Source organism: Salmo salar, chromosome ssa01 (assembly GCF_905237065.1).
Source record: "Salmo salar chromosome ssa01, Ssal_v3.1, whole genome shotgun sequence".
Lineage (NCBI taxonomy): Eukaryota > Metazoa > Chordata > Actinopteri > Salmoniformes > Salmonidae > Salmo > Salmo salar.
The window spans coordinates 146,387,686-146,412,154 of NC_059442.1; the positions used below are offsets into that span (position 1 = coordinate 146,387,686).

Sequence of the window (24,469 nt, forward strand, 5' to 3'; positions counted from 1 at the left end):
GAAATAAATAAAAGCTGAAATAAATCATTCTCTCTACTATTATTCTGACATTTCACAATCTTAAAATAAAGTGGTGATCCTAACTGACCTAACACAGGAATTGTTACTAGGATTAAATGTCAGGAATTGTGATCAATTGAGTTTAAATGTATTTGGCTAAGGTGTATGTAAACTTCTGACTTCAACTGTATCTATATTCCCAGTCATGTGAAATCCATAGATTAGGGTCTAATGAATTCATTTACATTGACTGATTTTCTTATATGAACTCAGTAAAATCTTCTAAATTGTTGCATGTTGTGATTATATATATATTTTCCAGTATATATATATATTCACAGACCTAAAGGAACTGTCTGCACAAATGCCTACCTTTCCTCTGTGGAGGAACAACAAACCATTTAAAACTGGTTTTAAGCCTGCTTAACCTTCACGGAAACCTATTAGCAAAGGCCTCATCTATATCAGTCTTTATTGTGCTGTGACTGTAGAGTAAGGAAATGGATCAACTGACAATAAACACTTAAAACACAGACAGGGGAAGGTGTTTTCCTCCCCGAGTTGTCCTGAAGTGGACGATAGTTAAGGTGAAAAATGGAGGTGTGCTAAAGTTCCAGTAAAGAGGAACCTAGCGGGAGAAGACTGTTACCACCTCAGCAAGAGGAAGCTCAATCCTCAGAGGGGTTGTCATAAAGACCTGTCGCTGTAGGAGAGAAGGCGATGGAGAATCAATCTTGGCTCTGGACTGAGCTGAGCACAAAGCCAGATGCTGCCTGCTGTCTGTCCTGTTCTGCTCTCCTCTCGCGCCCCCCCCCTTCTGCTCTGCACTCATACTGTACGCTCTAACACGCATCCTTCATAAACACTAGCTCTGGCTGCTGCTATGGATAGCACAGGGATGTCTTCATGTGTCTTGGGGAATGGGGGCAGTTGGTGGGGTCAGGGCAATGAGAGGAGCCCCCATCCCATCCCCCCCCCCTAAACCTCCCTTACAGGTTGGGTAGGGGGATAGCTAGACCATTGGGTTCCTATACAGTGTGCTGATTCACAGTGTTTTTTGGTTATAAGATTTGACAGTACCTACATCCTGCAGACCGGTACTGATCTTCTATGATAAATTACCCACCATTCAACAGAAAGGGCACACAGTTATTGAGTCACTCTAAACAGCAGGAGATAAAGCTGTATAGCCTATGTTGCATAATGCGTTGCTGGTATGTTGCATGATGATTTAGGCAGATACATCCTCTTGTATGGAAACATGCAGGAGAAGGGAGGAGAGGAGTGGAGAGAGTAGAGGAAAGGAAAGGAGAAAAGAGGACAGGGGGGAGAGGAGAAAAGAGGGGAGGAGAGGAGAACAGAGGAGAGAGGAGAGAAGAGGAGAACAGAGGAGAGAAAAGGAGAGGAGGAGACAACAGAGGAAAAGAGAATGGAACTGGAGAGGAGGAAAAATAAGAGAAAGGAGAGGAAATAAAGAGGTGGAACGGTAAGTCTAGTACTTACCTCAAAGGGTGTTTCGAAGCCCTCTATGATCCCTCCCAACAATAGTAGGCCTTCAGGGGTGATGCCCATACCCTGGTACACCCAGTCCACACTCTCCACCAAGGCACAGTCCACATACAGCGCCAGCCTAACAGATGACACACTCACAGCTACGTGGTGCCACTGGCCATCAGACAGACCACTGACCGGGAACCTGGGAATCAGGTCAAAACAATGCAATGGGTGATGTCATACAGTATGGCAAACATTATTGAGAAGGAAGTGCATGTCTCTGTTATGTTCTGTTTTGGCAATAATGTGAAGTGTGTGGTGCATGTTGGCCCTCTAAAATCTCATGCACTATACAAGTACCAAGGCAACACAATGACTCTGTCCATCTTCTGGCCAAGTCTTTTGTCTGTCTAACAGTGATGTATTGCTTAAAATCCACTGTGGCTTAAGAAGAAAGGAACAAGCAACCTGCCAGTAGGCTTTAGAAAAACAGCCCTTGAATCGTTTCACCCTCAGTCCACACACAGACACACACACACACACACACACACACACGATTTTGCAACTGGGCCCTTTGGTCATGTCTTATTTAGAAAAAATATTTAGTTTCTTGAAAAATACTTTTAGCAACATAAATACTTTTCTAATTTTATCAGGAACCAAACTGGAATTGGCTGTGACCATTTTTATTCAACAATACATGGAATTTACTCCGTTGTCCCAAAACACCTTCCGCACGAAGCATTTACATCACATCATAAAACATTACATTTTAGTTTAAAAATGAATCAAAAACAAAATGGGTTTGGGGATTATTTGGTTTACCTGGTTTATTTAGAAAATATGATTTTAATTCCTTATTGAATACATGTCTGTTTGCTTCCTGTGCTTGTAAACATGCACTGAGGCTACCATAAACAATATAATAACTTGTTAAAATTGTTATGTATTTATCATTTTTAAGTAGTTATATTGAGAACAAGTAAGTGCTTTACACCTAAAGACAGGAGTGTGATATTTATTTACTGTTCAAATATATTTTTGAACAAATTTGTGTAGATTATGGTGGTAATGACTGTGTAATGACAGGGTAATGGTCAAATGGTCAAATGCATTGCTACAAACACAGTAAAAGATTAAGTGCTAAGCAGTACTGAGCAGGGAGGGGTAAACCCATTTTACACTTTATGGTGGTAATAACCTGGAAATCTTCATTACATACACAAAATAAAATATTCTCTTATCTTGACAAATTCAAAGTGACTTTTCTTGGAGGTTCTTGGAGGTAGAAATATAATATCACATACTCTCTACCTCATATCCTTGTTCGCCACTGTCACTTCCCAGTTCTTGTGTGAATTGATTTGTAAAATGTTGATAAATACTACAATTGATCACTTTATTCAGTGTGATGGTGATGACGTAAAACTGTGGGACCGTATTTCGTAAAACTAAATATATATTTGGTGCTTATGAACATTAAAAAGTACATAGCTTTAATTTATTTGACTCTTTTTTTAAACAGGTGCATTAACTATTTTCAAAAAATCTAAATGTTTCTTATTGAAATACATAGCAGAAGATCAAAAGTCAGGGTGTGTGACAACTGCCTGGTCAATGCAAAACAGTGAAATCCAGAAATAAAATGCTTTGGAAAATGAACAAAAAACATATCTTTTTTTTAAAATTACATCTACCCGAGACACAAAAAAAGCCTGTATTTGCAAAATCGCCACAGACGGGCAGATAGACATACACAGACTCACTCGTAGTGGCGCTGTTGTGTGCTGATGAAGGTGAGTGTGTATGCGCTGATGCGTAGTTGCAGCAGGATGTGGCTGTCATGGCTGAGCAGGGTGAGCACGCTGCGTTCGTCTCGCTGTGGGCTTCGCAACTGCACCAACAGACTGAATTCATCTGCAAACCTGTACAACACAATGCCGGTACACAGTGTCAGTCTCAGAGTGTGAGTGTGAGTGTGAGTGTGTGTGTGTGTGTGTGTGTACGTCCGTGTGTGGGGAGATTTACCCGTCAGTGAAGAGTTCTGCTAGGGGCAGGGCCAGGGTGGAGTACTGTCCCACCTGCAGCACCGGACACCTCTGAGCATCCAGAGACATGGAGGCATTGCTGCTGTTGGACACCTGCAGCGAGAGCTCCTCTAGAAGGTTCACCTCTGTGGAGAGAAAGAAAGGACAGACTCACAGTGAAATAAAGTCGCGAGCAGCCTTGTCGGGGTTCAAGCCTTAACTGTCAACTAACAGACAAATAAGAATTCTGTTGTCTTATGGAGGCAGACCTCAATCCACTCCTCTGTAACACTCAGTTACCATTCCGAAGATTACCCTGTGAAATGAAAGTCCTTGTACCCCTCTCAATGGACTTCTGACCATAATGTTCCATAAGCTTCATTTTCTGTGAAAAGAGGGTCAAAAACAGCCACCTCATTCCATCCACTTTGCCCATCAATTAATATACTAAATTGGTTTATACTAATATACTAAAATACTAATTTGGGAACCATTCCTTCTGGACTGTTGAGGGCTAGAACAAATACCAATAGTTTCAAAATGGTGGGGCTGTAGTGTGTACCATAGTGCCCTCCATTGTTTTGGTTTTCCTTTCATTTGTTGCCTGTGGAAGCAAGCACAGGAGGCCTATCTGTTTGTGTAACATGCCATGGTGGGGTCTGTGAGCTGTTGATGAGGAGCTGTGGGCTGAGGAGCCCCTCATAAGGGTTATGAATACAGCAGTTGATCAATGGTGGAGAAAATGACTTAAGTCAGCAGTGAAAGACATGTATTGTTGTGTATTGAATGGGCTGTAACCTGCAGTGCCTGGCATTATTCTAAGGTCACCTGGGAACTACACTATCTAAGATGAGGAGGACTTGAGGCCAATTAGACAAACAGGCAGTGCTTTAGCACAGCAGGCACTGCACGCAGGCAAATCAATTAGCCTAGACTGAACTAACCTTCCCCTGTAAGGAGCAGGAAGGAGAGAACAGCAGAGTTAAGTCAGGATTGTAATAGCAGCACTTAACATAGACTTCAATGGTTTAACCACAGCGAACATGCTTCATACCGCCACAGGGCTTTTTTCCATGGAAGGGGAGATGCTCTTAGAGCAGGGATGTCAAACATAGCCTACTTACAGGGTCCAATCCGTCCCGTGGGTGGTTTTAGTGTAAATAAAACCTGAAACGAACATTGTCACGCTCTACAAGGTAAGGGTGGTATACAGAAGATAGCCCTATTTGGTAAAATACCAAGTCTATATTATGGAAATAACAGCTCAAATAAGCAAAGAGAAACGACAGTCCATCATTACTTTAAGACATGAAGGTCAGTCAATCCAGAACATTTCAAGAACTTTGTGCCATCGCAAAAACCATCAAGCGCTATGATGAAACTGGCTCTCATGAGGACCGCCAAAGGAAAGGAAGTCCCAGAGTAACCTCTGCTGCAGAGGATAAGTTCATTAGAGTTATCAGCCTCAGAAATTGCAGCTCAAATAAATGTTTCACAGAGTTCAAGTAACAGACACATCTCAACATCAACTGTTCAGAGGAGACTGCGTGAATCAGGCCTTCATGGTCAAATTGCTGCAAAGAAACCACGACACCAACAATAAGAAGAGACTTGCTTGGGCCAAGAAACACAAGCAATTAGACTGGTGGAAATGTAAGATTTTTGGATCCAACCGCCATATCATTCTGAAGACGCAGAGTAGGTGAACAGATGATCTTCGCATGTGTGGTTCCCACCGTGGAGCATGGAAGAGGAGGTGTGATGGTGTGGGGGTGCTTTGCTGGTGACACTGTCGGTACTTTATTTAGAATTTAAGGCATTTAACCAGCATGGCTACCACAGCATTCTGCAGCGATACACCATCCCATCTGGTTTGCGCTTAGTGGGATTATCATTTGTTTTTCAACAGGACAATGACCCAACACACCTCCAGGCTGTGTAAGGGCTATTTGACCAAGAAAGAGAGTGATGGAGTGCTGCATCAGATGATCTGGCCTCCACAATCACCTGACCTCAACCCAATTAAGATGGTTTGAGATGAGTTGGACCGCAGAGTGTAGGAAAAGCAGCCAACAAGTGCTCAGCATATGTGGGAACTCCTTCAAGACTGTTGGAAAAGCATTCCTCATGAAGCTGGTTGAGAGAATGCCAAGTGTGCAAAGCTGTCATCAAGGCAAAGGGTAGCTACTTTGAAGAATCTAAAATATATTTTTATTTGTTTAACACTTTTTTGGTAAATACATGATTCCATATGTGTTATTTCCTAGTTTTGAAATCTTCTCTATTATTCTACAATGTATAACATAGTAAAAATAAAGAAAAACCCTTGAATGAGTAGGTGTGTCCAACCTTTTGCTTGCTACTATATATATATATATATATATATATATATATATATATACACTGCTCAAAAAAATAAAGGGAACACTTAAAAAACACAATGTAACTCCAAGTCAATCACACTTCTGTGAAATCAAACTGTCCACTTAGGAAGTAACACTGATTGACAATAAATGTCACATGCTGTTGTGCAAATGGAATAGACAACAGGTGGAAATTATAGGCAATTAGCAAGACACCCCCAATAAAGGAGTGGTTCTGCAGGTGGTAACCACAGACCACTTGTCAGTTCCTATGCTTCCTGGCTGATGTTTTGGTCACTTTTGAATGCTGGCGGTGCTTTCACTCTAGTGGTAGCATGAGACGGAGTCTACAACCCACACAAGTGGCTCACGTAGTGCAGCTCATCCAGGATGGCACATCAATGTGAGCTGTGGCTAGAAGGTTTACTGTGTCTGTCAGCGTAGTGTCCAGAGCATGGAGGCGCTACCAGGAGACAGGCCAGTACATCAGGAGACGTGGAGGAGGCCGTAGGAGGGCAACAACCCAGCAGCAGGACCTCTACCTCCGCCATTGTGCAAGGAGGAGCAGGAGAAGCACTGCCAGAGCCCTGCAAAATGACCTCCAGCAGGCCACAAATGTGCATGTGTCTGCTCAAACGGTCAGAAACAGCCTCCATGAGGGTGGTATGAGGGCCCGACGTCCACAGGTGGGGGTTGTGCTTACAGCCCAACACTGTGCAGGACGTTTGGCATTTGCCAGAGAACACCAAGATTGGCAAATTCGCCACTGGCGCCCTGTGCTCTTCACAGATGAAAGGAGGTTCACACTGAGCACGTGACAGACGTGACAGAGTCTGGAGACGCCGTGGAGAACATTCTGCTGCCCGCAACATCCTCCAGCATGACCGGTTTGGCGGTGGGTCAGTCATGGTGTGGGGTGGCATTTCTTTGGGGGGCCGCACAGCCCTCCATGTGCTCGCCAGAGGTAGCCTGACTGCCATTAGGTACCGAGATGAGATCCTCAGACCCCTTGTGAGACCATATGCTGGTGCGGTTGGCCCTGGGTTCCTCCTAATGCAAGACAATGCTAGACCTCATGTGGCTGGAGTGTGTCAGCAGTTCCTGCAAGAGGAAGGCATTGATGCTATGGACTGGCCCGCCCGTTCCCCAGACCTGAATCCAATTGAGCACATCTGGGAAATCATGTCTCGCTCCATCCACCAACGCCATGTTGCACCACAGACTGTCCAGGAGTTGGTGGATGCTTTAGTCCAGGTCTGGGAGGAGATTCCTCAGGAGACCATCCGCCACCTCATCAGGAGCATGCCCAGGCGTTGTAGGGAGGTCATACAGGCACGTGGAGGGCACACACACTAGTGAGCCTCATTTTGACTTGGTTTAAGGACATTACATCAAAGTTGGATCAGCCTGTAGTGTGGTTTTCCACTTTAATTTTGAGTGTGACTCCAAATCCAGACCTCCATGGGTTGATAAATTGGATTTCCATTGATTATTTTTGTGTTATTTTGTTGTCAGCACATTCAACTATGTAAAGAAAAAAGTATTTAATAAGATGATTTCTTTCATTCAGATCTAGGATGTGTTGTTAAAGTGTTCCCTTTATTTTTTTGAACAGTATATATATATATATATATATATATATATATATATATATACATACATACACACACACACACACACACACGTGCTCAAATTTGTTGGTACCTGTAACTAACGTCGTTGTAATGATGGTCGGTCCAAGATGCAGCGTGGGGTAGGTTAATCATATTTATTAATGATAACCAGCAACAAAACAATAAAGAGAAACCAACGAAACGTACAGCCTTGTAGGGCTCAACAGCAACAATGCAAAAAAAACTAATCCCACAAACAGGTGGGAAAAGGCTGCCTAAATATGATCCCCAAACAGAGACAACGATAGACAGCTGCCTCTGATTGGGAACCATACCAACATAGAAATACAAAAAACTAGAGTACCCACCCTAGTCACACCCTGACCTAACCAAAATAGAGAATAAAAAGGTTCTCTAAGGTCAGGGCGTGACAGTACCCCCCCCAAAGGTGCAGACTCTGGCTGCAAAACCTGACTCTATGGGGGAGGGTCCGGGTGGGCATCTAGCCTGAGTGGCAGCTCCGGTTCGGAACGTAGACCCCGCTCCGCTCGCGGATCCCTCTGCTTCCATGGAACCGGACCGTGGATCGTCACCGGAGGCTCCAGACCGTGGATCGTCGCCGGGGACTTCGGACCGTGGATCGTCGCCGGAGGCTCCGGACCATGGATCGTTGCCGGAGGAACCGGACAGTGGATCGTCACCGGAGGAACCGGACAGTGGATCGTCGCCAGAGGCTCCGGACCGTGGATCGTCGCCAGAGGCTCCTGACTGGGAACCGTCGCCGGAGGCTCCAGACTGGGAACTGTCGCTGGAGGCTCCGGACTGGGAACCGTCGCTGGAGGCTCCGGACCTTGGACCGTCTCTAGAGGCTCCGGGCCATGGATCGTCACTGGAGGCTCCGGGCCATGGATTATCACTGGAGGCTCCGGGCCATGGATCATCACTGGAGGCTCCGGGCCATGGATCATCACTGGAGGCTCCGGGCCATGGATCATCACTGGAGGCTCCGGGCCATGGATCGTCACTGGAGGCATCGGGCCATGGATCGTCACTGGAGGCTTCGGGCCATGGATCGTCACTGGAGGCTTCGGTCCATGGATTGTCACTGGAGGCTTCGGGCCATGGATCGTCACTGGAGGCTTCGGGCCATGGGTCATCACTGGAGGCTCCGGGCAGCAGACCGTTGCTGGAGGCTCTGGACTGCCGACCGTTGCTGGAGGCCTGGTGCGTGGAGCTGGCACAGGACGTACCGGGCTGGGGAGACGCACTGGAGGCTGGGTGCGTGGAGCCGGCACAGGACGTACCGGGCTGGGGAGACGCACAGGAGGCGTGGAGCCGGCGCAGGATATACCGGACCGTGGAGGTGCACTGGAGGTCTGAAGCGTAGAGCTGGCACAACGCGTCCTGGACAAATGACCACCTTCGCACGGCAAGTGCGGGGAGCTTGCACAGGACGCACTGGGCTGTGAAGGCACACTGGAGACACGGTGCGAAGAACCGCAAAACATGGCACCTGAACAGTGACCAACTCCACACGGTGAATACAGGGAGTTGGTTCTGGTTCCCACCTTGGCTCTGCCAACCACCCCGTGTGCCCCCCCTCCCATTTCTTTTTGAGGCTGCCTCTCAGGCTTCCGTCGTGGCCGCGAACCCCGGTGTCATCGTTGTTGTTCCTTCGCTGCCTCCGCCTGCTTCCATGGCAGGCTTCTGTCTCCTGCCATGATTTCGTCTCACGTCCAGAATGTCCTCCACTCCTGGCTTTCCTCCCAGGCCCAGGATCCCTGCTCCTCCTGGGCACGCTGCTTGGTCCGTGGGTGGTGGGATCTTCTGTAACAAACATTGTTGTAATGATGGTCGGACCAAGATGCAGCGTGGGGTAGGTTAATCATATTTATTAATGATAACCAGCAACAAAACAAAAAAGAGAAACCAACGAAACGTACAGCCTTGTAGGGCTCAACAGCAACAATACAAAAAACAAGATCCCACAAACAACAGGTGGGAAAAGGCTTCCTAAATATGATCCCCAATCAGAGACAACGATAGACAGCTGCCTCTGATTGGGAACCATACCAGGCCAACATAGAAATACAAAAAACTAGAGTACCCACCCTAATCACACCCTGACCTAACCAAAATAGAGAATAAAAAGGCTCTCTAAGGTCAGGGCGTGACAGTACCCCTCCGCAAAAAATGAAGAATGCACAATTTTTCTCTGAAATAACATGAAACTGACAAAAGTAATTGGCATCCACCACTGTTTGTTTCATATTTAATAGAAATCAGACTTTGCTTTTGATTATTTATTCAACATAATATTGTAAATAATAAAACAAATGAAAATGGCATGGACAAAAATGATGGGACTCATAACCTAATATTTTGTTGCACACCTGCAATCACTGCAATCAAACGTTTTCTGTAGCTCTCAATGAGACTTCTGCACCTGTTAACAGGTAGTTTGGCCCACTCTTCCCGAGCAAACTGCTCCAGCTGTCTCAGGTTTGATGGGTGCCTTCTGCACCTGTTAACAGGTAGTTTGGCCCACTCTTCCTGAGCAAACTGCTCCAGCTGTCTCAGGTTTTATGGGTGCCTTCTGCACCTGTTTACAGGTAGTTTGGCCCACTCTTCCTGAGCAAACTGCTCCAGCTGTCTCAGGTTTGATGGGTGCCTTCTGCACCTGTTAACAGGTAGTTTGGCCCACTCTTCCTGAGCAAACTGCTCCAGCTGTCTCAGGTTTGATGGGTGCCTTCTGCACCCGTTAACAGGTAGTTTGGCCCACTCTTCCTGAGCAAACTGCTCCAGCTGTCTCAGGTTTGATGGGTGCCTTCTGCACCCGTTAACAGGTAGTTTGGCCCACTCTTCCTGAGCAAACTGCTCCAGCTGTCTCAGGTTTTATGGGTGCCTTCTGCACCTGTTTACAGGTAGTTTGGCCCACTCTTCCTGAGCAAACTGCTCCAGCTGTCTCAGGTTTGATGGGTGCCTTCTCCAGACTGCAAGTTTCAGCTCTTTCCATTGATGTTCGATAGGATTCAGATCTGGACTCATAGAAGATCACTTCAGAATAGTCTAATGTTTGGTTATTATCCATTCTTGGGTGCTTTTAGCTGTGTGATTTGGGTCATTTTCCTGTTGTAGGACCCATGACCTGCGACTGAGACAGAGCTTTCTGACACTGGGCAGTACGTTTCGCTCCAGAATGCCTTGATAGTCTTGAGATTTCATTGTGTCCTGCACAGATTCAAGGCACCCTGTGCCAGGCGCAGCAAAGCAGCCCCAGAACATAACCGAGCTTCCTCCATGTTTCACTGTAGGTATGGTGTTCTTTTCTTTGAAAGCTTCATTTTTTAATCTGTGAACATAGAGCTGATGTGACTTGCCAAAAAGCTCCAGTTTTGACTCATCTGTCCTAAGGACATTCTCCAAGAAGGATTGTGGCTTGTCAATATGCATTTTAGCAAATTCAGGTCTGTTTTTTTAATGTTTTTCTTTCAAAAGTGGTCCTCCTGGGTCTTCTTCCATGGAGCCCACTTTCACTCAAAAACTGACGTACCTTCACCTTGGAGTTCAGCTTTTGTCTCTTTGGCAGTTATCCTTGGTTATTTTTCTACCATTCGCGCTATCCTTCTGTTCAATCTGGGGTCGATTCTCCTGGGGTCGATTTTCCTCTTGCGGCCGCGCCCAGGGAAGTTGGCTATAGTTCTATGGACCTTAAACTTCTTAATAATTTTTGCAACTGCTATCACAGGAACATCAAGCTGCTTGGAGATGGTCTTGTAGCCTTGACCTTTACCTTTACCATGCTTGTCTATTATTTTCTTTCTGATCTCCTCAGACAAATCTCTGCTTTGCTTTCTCTGGTCCATGTTCAGTGTGGTGCACACAATGATACCAAACAGCACAGTGACTACTTTTCTCCATTTAAATAGGCTGAATCACTGATTACGAGATTGGAAACGTGTGATACTAATTAAAGAAACAAATTAGTTTGAAATATCACTATAATCCAATTATTTATTATCTTTTCTAAGGGCTACCAACAAATGTGTCCGTATTTTAGAATATCTTTGTAGAATAAGCAATAATTCATCTCTTTTCACAGCTTCTTTTCTTTATTCTATGACATACCAAAGGCATGCAAGTATACATGATAAAATAGCTTTTAATGTAATCACTTTTCAGGAGGAATTAAGCAATATTTCAATGAGCTGTAAGGGTACCAACAAATATGAGCATGTCTGTGTATAAATATATACACACAGTGCTTTCAGAAAGTATTCATACTTATCCATATTTTGTTGTGTGTGTTACAGCCCATCTACACACAATACCCCATAATGACAATGTGAAAACATGTTGAATCATTTTTGCAAATGTATTTAAAATGAAATGCAGAAATATTTCATTTACATAAGTATTCACATCCCTTTGCTATGACACTCCAAATTGAGCTCAGGTGTATCCAATTTCCTTTGATCATCCTTGAGATGTCACTACAACTTGATTGGAGTCCACCTGCGGCCAATTCAATTGTTTGGACATGATTTAGAAATAAACACACCTGTCTATATAAACGTCCCACAGTTGACAGTGCATGTTAGAGGAGAAACTATACCTTGAAGTCCAAAGAACTATCCGTTGATCTCTGAGAATTGTGATGAGGCACATATCTGGAGAAGGTATAAAACAATTTGTAGAGTGTTGAACGTTTCCAAGAGCACAGTGGTCTTCATCATTGGGAAATCGAAAAAATATAGAACTACCCAGCCTCTGCCTAGAGCTGGCCATCTGAGCAACCGGGCAAAAAGGACCTTGGTCAGGGAGGTGACCAAGAACCTAATGATCACTCTGACAGAACTACAGAGTTATTTGGCTGACATGGGAGAACCTGCCATAAGGATAACAGTTTCTACAGCACTTCACCAATCTGAGCTTTATGGGAGAGTGACCAGACAGAAGCCACTCCTGAGAATAAGGCACATGAGAGCACGCCTGCAGTTTGCAAAAAGGCACATGAAAGACTCAGAGCATGTGGCCTGATGAGACAATTGATCTCTTTCGTCTGAATGCAAAGCTCTATGTCTGGAGAAAACCAGGTAGTTCATTACCCTTCTAACACCATCCCTACCGTGAAGTATGGGTGGCAGCATCATGCTTTGCGGATGCTTTTCAGCGGCAGGGACTGGAAGACTGGTAAGGATAGAGGGAACAATGAATAGAGCCAAATACAGGCAAATCCTTGATGAGAACCTGTTTGAGTGCGAATGACCTTAGATGGGGCGAAGATGTATGTTCAAACAGGACAATGACCCCAAGCATACAGCCAAAGCAAAGCTGGAATGGCTTCAGAACAAGAATATGAAAGTCCTTGAGTGGCCCAGCAAAAATCCCATTCTCCCATTGAAAATCTGTGGAAAGATGTAAAGATTGCTGTTCACTGCCACTCCCCATCTAATTTAACAGAGATTAAAAAATCTGCAAGGAAGAATGTGCAAGGCTAATACAGACATACCAAGACGACTCAAAACTGTAATCGCCGTCAGAGGTGCTTCTACAAAGATTTGACTCAGGGGTGTGAATACTTACGTAAATTAGATTTCTGTATTTCATTTTCAAAATATTAGCAAATATTATTAAGAAGTTTTCACTTTGTCATTATGTGGTATTGCGTGTAAATGAGTAAGATAAATCGATAAAATATTTTTTAATTCAGGCTGAATGTGAAAAGTCAAGGAGTATAAATACCTTATGAAGGCACACAGTACAGTACATTTAATTTTTATAAATTTTGGGGGCGGAAACAAACTCTAAAACCAAATCAAAACTGTGGTGAAATGACAATGTTCCTACATAAATACAGTGTCCAGCTCGCTAATAATCACTGAAATGAAAGCTAGACAGTCAGGGAGCTTAGAAAATCACCAAATCAATGGATAGAGGACTACAGTATTTTGATGCAGAGGAAACATGACCTTGTCGAATACTGACTGGCTCCTACGCGGAAATAGTGTAGACAGAGGTTTTTCTTACTGTACATGTTGTATCATACATTCATATATTTCCCAGCTGAAAGACCGAGAAAACATATTCTATATGCCTGAATCAATCAACACCTGCAAACGGTTAACACTAGACCTTACCAGCCACTATGACGCACACACAGACTAACACCTGTTCCCCACCTTTATCTACTGTATGCCTGTCAGTCCCTCTGAGTAGAGCAATAGCAAATATACAGTTGAAATCGGAAGTTTACATACACTTAGATTGGAGTCATTAAAACTCGTTTTTCAACCACTCCACAAATTTCTTGTTAACAATCTATAGTTTTGGCAAGTCGGTTAGGAAATCTACATTGTACATGACAAGTAATTTTTCCAACAATTGTTTACAGACAGATTATTTCATTTTATAATTCACTGAATCACAATTCCAGTGGGTCAGAAGTTTACATACACTAAGTTGACTGTGCCTTTAAACAGCTAGGAAAATTCCAGAAAATGATGTCATGGCTTTAGAAGCTTCTCATAATTTGTCACGGGTGTCGTAGGGATTGGACCAAAACGCAGCGGGAACATGTAAACTCATCTTCTTATTTTATTAAAGAAGGAAAACAAAAGAAACACGTATGCAAAAACAACAAACGACACCAAACAGTCCCGTCAGGTGCACGAACACAAAACAGGAAACAACTACCCACAAATCCCATAGAAAAAAACACCCCTCTTAAATAGGACCTTCAATTAGAAGCAACGAGGAGCAGCTGCTTCCAATTGAAGGTCAACCCAATAAACACCACATAAAAGTGGACATACTAGAACTAACATAGAAATAGACTAACAAGAACATAGCCCAACAAACCCCGAAACACTCTAAACAAACACCCCCTGCCACGCCCTGACCAAACTACAATAACAAACAACCTCTTTTACTGGTCAGGACGTGACATAATTTGAGTCAATTGGCAGTGTACCTGTGGATGTATTTCATGGCCTACCTTAAAACTCGGTGCCTATTTGCTTGACATCATGGGGAAATCAAAAGAAATCAGCCAAGACCTCAGAAAAAGAATTGTAGACCTCAAAAGTCTGGTTCATCCATGGAAGCAATTTCCAAACGCCTGAAGGTACCACATTCATCTGTACAAACAATTGTATGCAAGTATAAACACCATAGGACCACGCAGCCATCATAACACTCAGGAAGGAAACACGTTCTGTCTCCTAGAGATGAATGTAGTTTGGTGCGAAAAGGGCAAATCAATCCCAGAACAACAGCAAAGGACCTTGTGAAGATGCTGGAGGAAACAGGTGCAAAAGTATCTGTATCCACAGTAAAACGAGTCCTATATCGACATAACCTGAAAGGCCACTCAGCAAGGAAGAAGCCACTGCTCCAAACCCGCCATAAAAAAGCCAGACTACGGTTTGCAACTGCACATGGGGACAAATATCGTACTTTTTTGAGAAATGTCCTCTGGTCTGATGAAACAAAAATAAAACTGTTTGGCAATGATCATCATCGTTATGTTTGGAGGTAAAAGGGGGAGGCTTGCAAGCCGAAGAACACCATCCCAACCGTGAAGCACGGGGGTGGCAGCATCATGTTGTGGGGGTGCTTTGCTGCAGGAGGGACTGGTGCACTTCACAAAATAGATGGCATCATGAGGAGGAAAAATGATGTGGATATATTGAAGCAACATCTCTAGACATCAGTCAGGAAGTTAAAGCTTGGTCGCAAATGGGTCTTCCAAATGGATAATGATCCCAAGCATACTTCCAAAGTTGTGGAAAAATGGCTTAAGGACAACAAAGTCAAGGTATTAGAGTGGCCATCACAAAGCCCTGATCTCAATCCTATAGAAAATGTGTGGGCAGAACTGAAAAAGCATGTGCGAGCAAAGAGGCCTACAAACCTGACTCAGTTACACCAGCTCTGTCAGGAGGAATGGGCCAAAATTCACCCAACTTATTGTGGGAAGCTTGTGGAAGGCTACCCGAAACGTTTGACCTAAGTTAAACAATTTAAAGGCAATGCTACCAAATACTAATTGAGTGTATGTAAACTTCTGACCCACTGGGAATGTGATGAAAGAAATAAAAGCTGAAATAAATCATTCTCTCTACTATTATTCTGACATTTCACATTCTTAAAATAAAGTGGTGATCCTAACTGACCTAAGACAGGGATTTTTTACTAGGATTAAATGTCAGGAATTGTGAAAAGCTGAGTTTAAATGTATTTGACTAAGGTGTATGTACTTCCAACTTCAACTGTATCAGGAGAGCCAGCGCTAGCTATATGGTCACACTGTGTTGCCATCTGGAATGGAGCTGAAGGACCATAACCCTATCTGGTGTCACAGTCAGCATACCAGCATTCCACTGGTCCACACGTATAAGATGGGTGAAATATGTTTGGTAACCAGAAACACTAGGATAAGCAATTGATTTGAGTAATGGCTTAGTAACCTCTTTCTGCTTGCAGGACAACTTGGAGCAAGAGGTCAAGTTAGTCTGAAACTAATTTGTTTAACATCTGATTTCGGATCAGAGCAGTTCAAAAAGGAAGATAACTATTGAATATTTGGGCTGCTCATTCACGGCTAACTCACTCTCTCTGAAATGAAGTCCACATGGTGATAGTATCATCTTAGATTTCATTTAGCTTAAAGGTTCACATCTTATGGAAAATCGTGCCGTTTCAGATAGCAATCTCACATATCTGCAAGTATTATTACTGTAGGTAGGTGGAGGTACGACCCAAGAAACCGGTTCAGGGAACAGAACCCCCCTCCCTCCAAAAATAACGGAATCTTTCAAGGAACAGAAATGGAACCTGGAATGAAAGTGATCCATACTGATCCGGAGCAGAACTGTTTAAAAGCATGGGAACCGGTTAATAATGTTATTTTACGTTCCAGGCATTTTTTCTAGTCCCACAAAAAAATGCCTTCGCAAAGCCCTCACTCTGTCACTCAGAAACATATTTCAGTGTCTGCCTACAAGCTGAACATTTTTGCCAGTGTATGTGTGTTTAGGCTACCTGACCCTCCCCCCTCCGAAGCATAGGCTACTGTACTAACATTACAATCATGATTCAGAACATAGGGAGAAAGATTTTGAGCTAGAGAAGAATGGATTAACTTTTCAATGCTAGTTAAGGATACTACAGAGAGAAATAGTAATGGTGTCTTTTTGTAGTCACTAACTCCGTCATGGATTCTTGGACAAAGCTTATGAGGAAGATTAATGTTTTTTTTGGAAACGTCAAAAATAAGGTCTGTGGTAAACACAGGTTTAGGAGATCTTATACATTTTGTTCTATGAGATAATCTTCATCAGTTAACGTCACTTTTTGTGAATTTTGCTAGAATTTATGTAATAATAAAGAAACAAAATCACAAATTCATAAAGGTCATGTTTACCGACTGCTATTAATTCATAGAACAAAACATATAAGATCTCCTAAGCCTGTGTTAACCGCAGACCTTATTTTTGCAGTTTAGTCCAAAACCCTATTCTTTCCCCATTCATCTTTCCCATAGGGATGGTTGAACAAACCAGAGGTAACTTATTTCTGGATTTTAGGACTACAAACTGGTGAGCTCTATGGGCCTAGTTATCACGTTTCACATTGGATTTATGAACTACAAAAAGGTAAGACGTGTTTTTAATTCTGGTGCCGCTCTGCACACACAGGCTTTTTAACTAGCTAGCTCATTAAATAGAACCCGCAAAACACCAGTCTCAAAGTCAGATGGGATGCTGGCCTTCTAGGCAGAGTTCCTCTGTCCAGTGTCTGTGTTCTTTTTCCCATCTTAATCTTTTATTTTTATTGGCCACTCTGAAATATGGCTTTTTCTTTGCAACTTTACCTAGAAGGCCAGCATCCCGGAGTCAACTTTTTGCTGTTGACGTTGAGACTGGTGTTTTTTGCGGGTACTATTTAATGAAGCTGCCAGTTGAGGACTTGTGAGGCATCTGTTTCTCAAACTAGACACTCTAATGTACTTGTCCTTTTGCTTTCTATTCTGGTTAGAGCCAGTTTGCGCTGTTCTGTGAAGGGAGTAGTACACAGCGTTGTACGAGATATTCAGTTTCTTGACAATTTCTCACATGGAATAGCCTTCATTTCTCAGAACAAGAATAGACTGACGAGTTTCAGAAGAAAGGCCTTTGTTTCTGGCCATTTTGAGCCTGTAATCGAACCCACAAATGCAGATGCTCCAGATACTCAACTAGTCTAAAGGCGGCCCGTTTTATTGCTTCTTTAATCAGAACAACAGTTTTCAGTTGTGCTAACATAATTGCAAAAGGGTTTTCTAATGATCAATTAGCCTTTTAAAATGATCAACTTGGATTGGCTAACACAACGTGCCATTGGAACACTGGAGTGATGGTTGCTGATAATGGGCCTCTGTACACCAATGTAGATATTCCATTAACAATCAGCCGTTTCCAGCTACAATAGTCATTTACAACATTAACAATGTCTACACTGTATTTCTGAGCAATTTGATGTTATTTTAATGGACCAAAAATGTGCTTTTCTTTTAAAAACAAGGACATTTCTTAGTGATCCCAAACTTGTGAACGGTATTGTATGTAAACAACTAGCTTGTCTGCTCTATCCGAACTGATTGGTGAAGTAATTTAATGAGCTAAATGTAAAAGCTGTTGATTTCACAGATCAAAAAAGGAACAGAGAGGAACAATATAAACCGGTACTTTTTGGAGGTTTGAAGCGGTTCTGAACTTTATTTTGCAGGTCGGAACAGCGGAATGGAACAAAATAAATGGTGGTTCTCTTCAGAATGAAACGATTGGAAAATAATTGAGGTTCCAACCCCTGGTTTTAATATGTGTGAACAATTGGATTAATAGAGTTCACTATGACCTGGCTTTATGGCAACATATCAAACCCACAGTGCTCAATTCCATCTGGCCCCTCCCCTTCATCTGAAATGGCCAAGTCACTTTAAAGAGGGGGCAATGTTATTTTTACCACAAACAAACACTCTAATTTCTGTATTTGATCCAAGAGTTACAGACAAAATACCTTTATATCTCAACATCTGTTATGGATTGTGTGAGCTGGCTTCAGTTCACATGCTAGCACTGCCAGTCCATGAGTCAATGGGTAATGCAGTGATTGACTGAATGTTGTGTGTGTTGGGATACATATCCAGTCCTTTTCATGGGAGAGAGAGACTCTCCCACACTGGGGCATTCCTCTCATACACCTCATGTCTGTTGCCCTGCTGCTCACACACACATGCACGCACGCACCACAATGAATCTGAGGACTAGAGGGATAGGGTATGGGCGCTCCTGGAGGGCCGCAGTAACAGCATTTTTGTTCGAACTAAAGCGCAATACTTCATAAAGTAATTAACGAGGGACAGAGATGTGATAAGCTTTGCCAGGTGTGATCCAGCTGCATCTAATTACAGCGAGAGGTGACCTTCTCAAATTATGTTGTTTATTCATCAATAATAAATTAATCATTGGACTGGGGCACAATGAAAACCAGCTGACAATTTTACTGTTAAGGATAAAGATTCTCAGTTGTAGTTGAAACACTAGTGGGAGCTGGAGAACATTCTCACACACGTAATAAACCACTTAGGATTTAAACCCCTGATACTCTGCATTAAGCCCCCACTGGTGGTACAGAATTTATGAAAGACCATTTTGTGTTACCACTCTGTGCCCTTGAGAACGAAACACTAGAACACAGCATAATCAAAGGATCGTGATGATGAGGGGGGTGGCTGCCAGTCAAGCTTGTTCTGTTCCCCGCTAATGAAAGTAAAACAGATGTTGAGTTCCTTACCAGAAAATTCTGCATCAGCAAACATGGTAAGAGAAGGGGGAAAAGTGGTGGTATTGAAGATGCATGTAGGAAGAGAGAGAGAGAGCGAGAGAGCAGGAGGTAGAGAGAGAGAGAGAGAGAGAGGGAGGTTGTGAGAGAGAGATATTGAGAGAGAGAGAGAGAGAGATGTACAGTATGAGACAGGAGAAGAAGACAGAGTGGTATGAAGAAGAGCCAGGGAGACTGCAGACAACAGCTGTATAACATCATAGTTAAGTGCCTCAATCACTGTACATACAGTACTGTATCGCTCCACTTCTCTTCTGAGAGGACTCCGTGTTCTGTCCCCTTCCATAAATCTCCCATGGTGCCCTCTGGTGAGCGGAAAGAAAGGAAGGAATCCACCATGTCCACCAAAAAGGACCCAGCTCCAGGGTGATACAGACACACTGCACACTAGTGCTGCTGGTGGTGGAGATACATAGGAAAGGCTTTAGCCTGGTGGCCTTATCTGTGTGTGCTTTCGCTAACTGTTGTCATTTGACGTCAATTAGTCAAATTTCATGCAATTCTACTCATTTTGCCATGGGGCAGAAAGAATATTTGTAGTTTTAAAGTACATTTCCTGCAATTCTACCCATTTTGCCATGGTGTGGAGATACATTTTTGCAGTATTAAAGCTATTTCCTGCAATTCTACACATTATGTCATGACTTATGCCATGTGAATGATATCTGAGTGAGAGTGAATAACAAAATCAATGGATGCCCTGCGTGCCCGGTCTGTATTCGGCCATAATTACTGCAAGTTTCGATAACTGGCTAGACTAAGTTACCAATCAAAAAAATTGTTAGCGGAGATGGCTAATTCAGTAACTGTCAGTAACCAGGTTTCGATCTAAAAAATTTTATGCGAGTAAAGTACGTCTGAAAAAATGTCATAACAGGCTTGACGGAAACAGAACATTTGTTGATAAACGTTCCAAATGTCGACAAAACAAAATACGCTAGACAAGGTGTAATCTTTTTGTGTCTGTAAAATTCATTACGTGAGAAATGTCGGAAACGACTTTATGTGCAAATGTTGATATAATAACCATCATATGGAAGTAAACTTGGAGTCACGTGATGACATGTTGTGTGGTCCTCCCACTACGACTAGTTGGTAAAGCATGCAGTTTATTAGGTTACAGACAAAATAAGTTATGATGAAATTCACAAGGTGGTGAAAATGCACTGTGATGAGCTTGACGCTCCTTTCCAAAATCGAGGGTCTTATTCTGGTGACATGATCATAGATGCTTGTTTGGCTGTCGTTTGGCAAATAAAAATAATCTTGCTCTTCTGCCCATAATCATCATGTAGGCTATAGGCCTACCCGCACCGTATCTACGAGCTGTTCGCTATAGTGCACATGTCAATACCAGAGTTGGCACACTAACTCTACATTTGTTGTGAGAAAAAAAATCTGTAAAGTTGAAAATGTGATGGAAACCCATTTAACTTGTATTTTTTATTATATACATGGGAATTTGACAGCAAAGAGGTATTTTTAGGAGCACGTCATCACACACAGCCTTTTATCCGCAACAAGTCAATTTGATGGAAACAAATCTCTGGTGGGAAAATGCACATATAGTTTTTATGCAGATTTCAGAATATTTGCATGAAAATCTGTCACCAATTAGATGGAAACCTAGCTACTGACTGACAAAACAAGAGGAACTGCTGATGCACAACCACATTTTGAACTTCCACCTTGTGTATTCTACTATTCCAACTCTCAACCTTATGTTGAGACCCCGACTGAGTTCTTAAAACTGTATGTATGTATGTATGTATGTATGTATGTATGTATGTATGTATGTATACACACACACACACTACCATTTACTCATTCAAGAGTTTTTCTTTATTTTCTACATTGTAATAAGACATCAAAACTATGAAATAACACATATGGAATCATGTAGTAACCAAAAAAGCATTAAACAAATCAAAACATATTTTATATTTGAGATTCTTCAAAGTAGCCACCCTTTGTTTTGAGGACAGCTTTGCACAATCATGGCATTCTCTCAACCAGCTTCACCTGGAATGCTTTTCCAACAGTCTTGAAGAAGTTCCCACCTATGCTGAGCACTTGTTGGCTGCTTTTCCTTCACTCTGCGGTCCAACTCATCCCAAGCCATCTCAATTGGGTTGAGGTCAGGTGATTGTGGAGGCCAGGTCATCTGATGCAGCACTCCACCACTCTCCATCTTGGTCAAATAGCCCTTACAAAGCCTGGAGATGTGTTGGGTCATTGTCCTGTTGAAAACAAATGATCCCACTAAGCGCAAACCAAATGTGATGGCATATCGCTGCAGAATGCTGTGGTAGCCATGCTGGTTGTGTGCCTTAACCTGTTGGGGCTAGGGGGCAGTATTTTCATGGCTGGATAAAAAAACGTACCCGATTTAATCTGGTTACTAATCCTACCCAGTAACTAGAATATGCATATACTTATTATATATGGATAGAAAACACCCTAAAGTTTCTAAAACTGTTTGAATGGTGTCTGTGAGTATAACAGAACTCATTTGGCAGGCAAAACCCTGAGACATTTTCTGACAGGAAGTGGATACCTGATGTGTTGAATTACCTTTAAGCCTATGCCATTGAAACACACAGGGGTTGATTAATGTTTTGGCACTTCCTATTGCTTCCACTAGATGTCACCAGCCTTTACAAAGTGTTTTGAGTCTTTTACTGTGAGATCTGACCGAACAAGAGCCATGGAACGGTGATGGCCGATTAGACTCTGGCGCGCGAGTTCATGTTGGGTACCCTCGTTCCAATACGTTATAAAAGAGAATGCATTCGTCCACCTTGAATATTATTCATGTTCTGGTTAAAAAAGGCACTAATGATTTATGCTATACAACGTTTGACATGTTTGAACGAACGTAAATATATTTTTTCCCCTCGTTCATTACATTTACATTTACATTTTAGTCATTTAGCAGACGCTCTTATCCAGAGCGACTTACAGTAGTGAATGCATACATTTAAAAAAACAAAAAATTTGTACTGGCCCCCCATGGGAATCGAACCCACAACCCTGGCGTTGCACACACCATGCTGGCGTTGCAAACACCATGCTCTACCAACTGAGCCACAGGGAAGGCAGAATACACTCCTCAATACATTTCAATGTCAATAGGAGGCTATTTGAGCTCCAACATTACCAGGAAAGACCAGAGGAATTCACAGAAATACACAAAAGCATGACTTCCTTCCTTCAGCTTGTGTGTGGGGGTACTGAGCACCCAACAATACACAATATTCTCCTTACAGCTCATCCATCAGCATCAGTGTTGACAGTGATAGCATGGCTTTTGTGTGTGTGTGTGTGTGTGTGTGTGTGTGTGTGTGTGTGTGGCCAAGGTGAGGATGGACAAATGAGATAGCTGATGGAGGAGAGATAAGAGTAATTATATGGGATTAATAAAGTGATTATAGAACATAGGTGAAAAGTGTGTGTGTACGGTGCTAGTGTGTAAACAGAGCATAAAACAATGAACAATCACATCAAACAAGAGATTAATTGAAGCCAAGCTTATAGCTTACCTGATTATCGTGAGGTAATTCTGATGACTTTTCAAAATGTGTACAATCAACACATTTTTTAGTCTGGCATGTTCTATTCTCGTTCAGTTCTAGCCAAAGGTTTTATTTTAAACTGGGTTAACAGTAAATGTCGCAATGTCCCGAAAATAATTGACTAAAATGGATGACACTGTCGGTGTTAAAAAGCCAAATTGTCATGACTTCCGCCAAAGTTGATGCCTCTCCTTGTTCGGGCGGCGTTCGGCGGTCGATGTCACCGGCTTTCTAGCTGCCACCGATCTACGTTTCTTTTTCTATGTTGTTTTGTCTTGATTGTACACACCTGGTTCCCATTACGTTATAATTTATTCCATATTTAACCCTCTGGTTCCCACATGGTTTTGTGCGCGTTTGTTCTTTGTTTAGTGTTCAATAATTCTGTGAGCTGGTGTGTTTTTCCCTGCGTGGAAATCATTGTTGTTTCTTTTCGAGTAAAGTACATCTTTTACTCAGTTCTGTGTCCTGCGCCTGACTCCGTCCTAATCGCTGCACACTGACACATGACACAAATATACATCTGGTACCAAATGCTAGGGGTTAAAATAACTAACATGTCTTAATGTGTCACCAAGATGTTATGGCCCATAATGTGTCACCAAGATGTTGGACACCGTAATATTTTGAAAGGTTAAAATGAATGAATCAATCAAATGTATTTATAAAGCCCTTTTTACATGAACAGATGTCACAAAGTGCTTATACAACCAGAAATAACTTATTATGTCACGAGGTACTATGGGTCATTTTGACACCAAAATATACCGAACCAAAATATAAACGCAAAGTGTTAGTTTCATAAGTCGAAATAAAAGATCCCAGAAATCTCCCATACACACAAAAAGTTAATTTTTCTTAAATTTTGTGCACAAATTTCTTTACATCCCTGTTAGTGAGCACTTCTCCTTTGCCAAGATAATCCATCCACCTGACAGGTGTGGCATACCAAGAAGCTGATTAAACAGCATGATCATTACACAGGTGCACCTTGTGCTGGGGACAATAAAATGCCACTCTAAAATGTTTTGTCACACAACAGATGTTTAAAGTTTTGAGGAAGTGTGCAATTGGCATGCTGACTGAAGGAATGTCCAGCAGAGCTGTTGCCAGAGAATTTAATGATAATTTCTCTACCATAAGCCGCGTCCAACGTTGTTTTGGCGTTTTAGAGAATTTGGCAGTACGTCCAACCAGCCTCATAAACGCAGACCACGTGTAACCACACCAGCCCAGGACCTCCACATCTGGCTTCATCACCTGCGGGATCGTCTGAGATCAGCCACCCGGACAGCTGATGAAACTGAGGGTTTGCACAAACAAAGAATTTCTGCTCAAACTATCAGAAACCATCTCAGGGAAGCTCATGTGAGTGTTCGTCGACCTCACCAGGTTCTTGACCTGACTGCAGTTCGGCATCTTAACCAACTTCAGTGGTCAAATGCTCACCTTCAATGGCCACTGGCACGCTGGAGAAGTGTGCTCTTCACGGATGAATCCCGGGTTCAACT

The 24,469-nt window shown here is 42.8% G+C and overlaps 1 protein-coding gene across 1 annotated transcript in view; it reads right to left on the bottom strand.

Annotated features, from left to right (window-relative positions):
* The window catches only part of LOC106567252 (collagen alpha-1(I) chain), a 157,343-nt gene that overhangs the window by 98,224 nt on the left and 34,650 nt on the right, over nt 1-24,469 (bottom strand). Inside the window, exons 2-4 of the mRNA XM_014136323.2 lie at nt 3,523-3,667; nt 3,261-3,419; nt 1,504-1,696 (exon numbers count right to left, since the gene is read on the bottom strand). Coding sequence (XP_013991798.2) covers nt 1,504-1,696; nt 3,261-3,419; nt 3,523-3,667 — 497 coding nt within the window. The remainder of the gene's footprint in view (nt 1-1,503; nt 1,697-3,260; nt 3,420-3,522; nt 3,668-24,469) is intronic.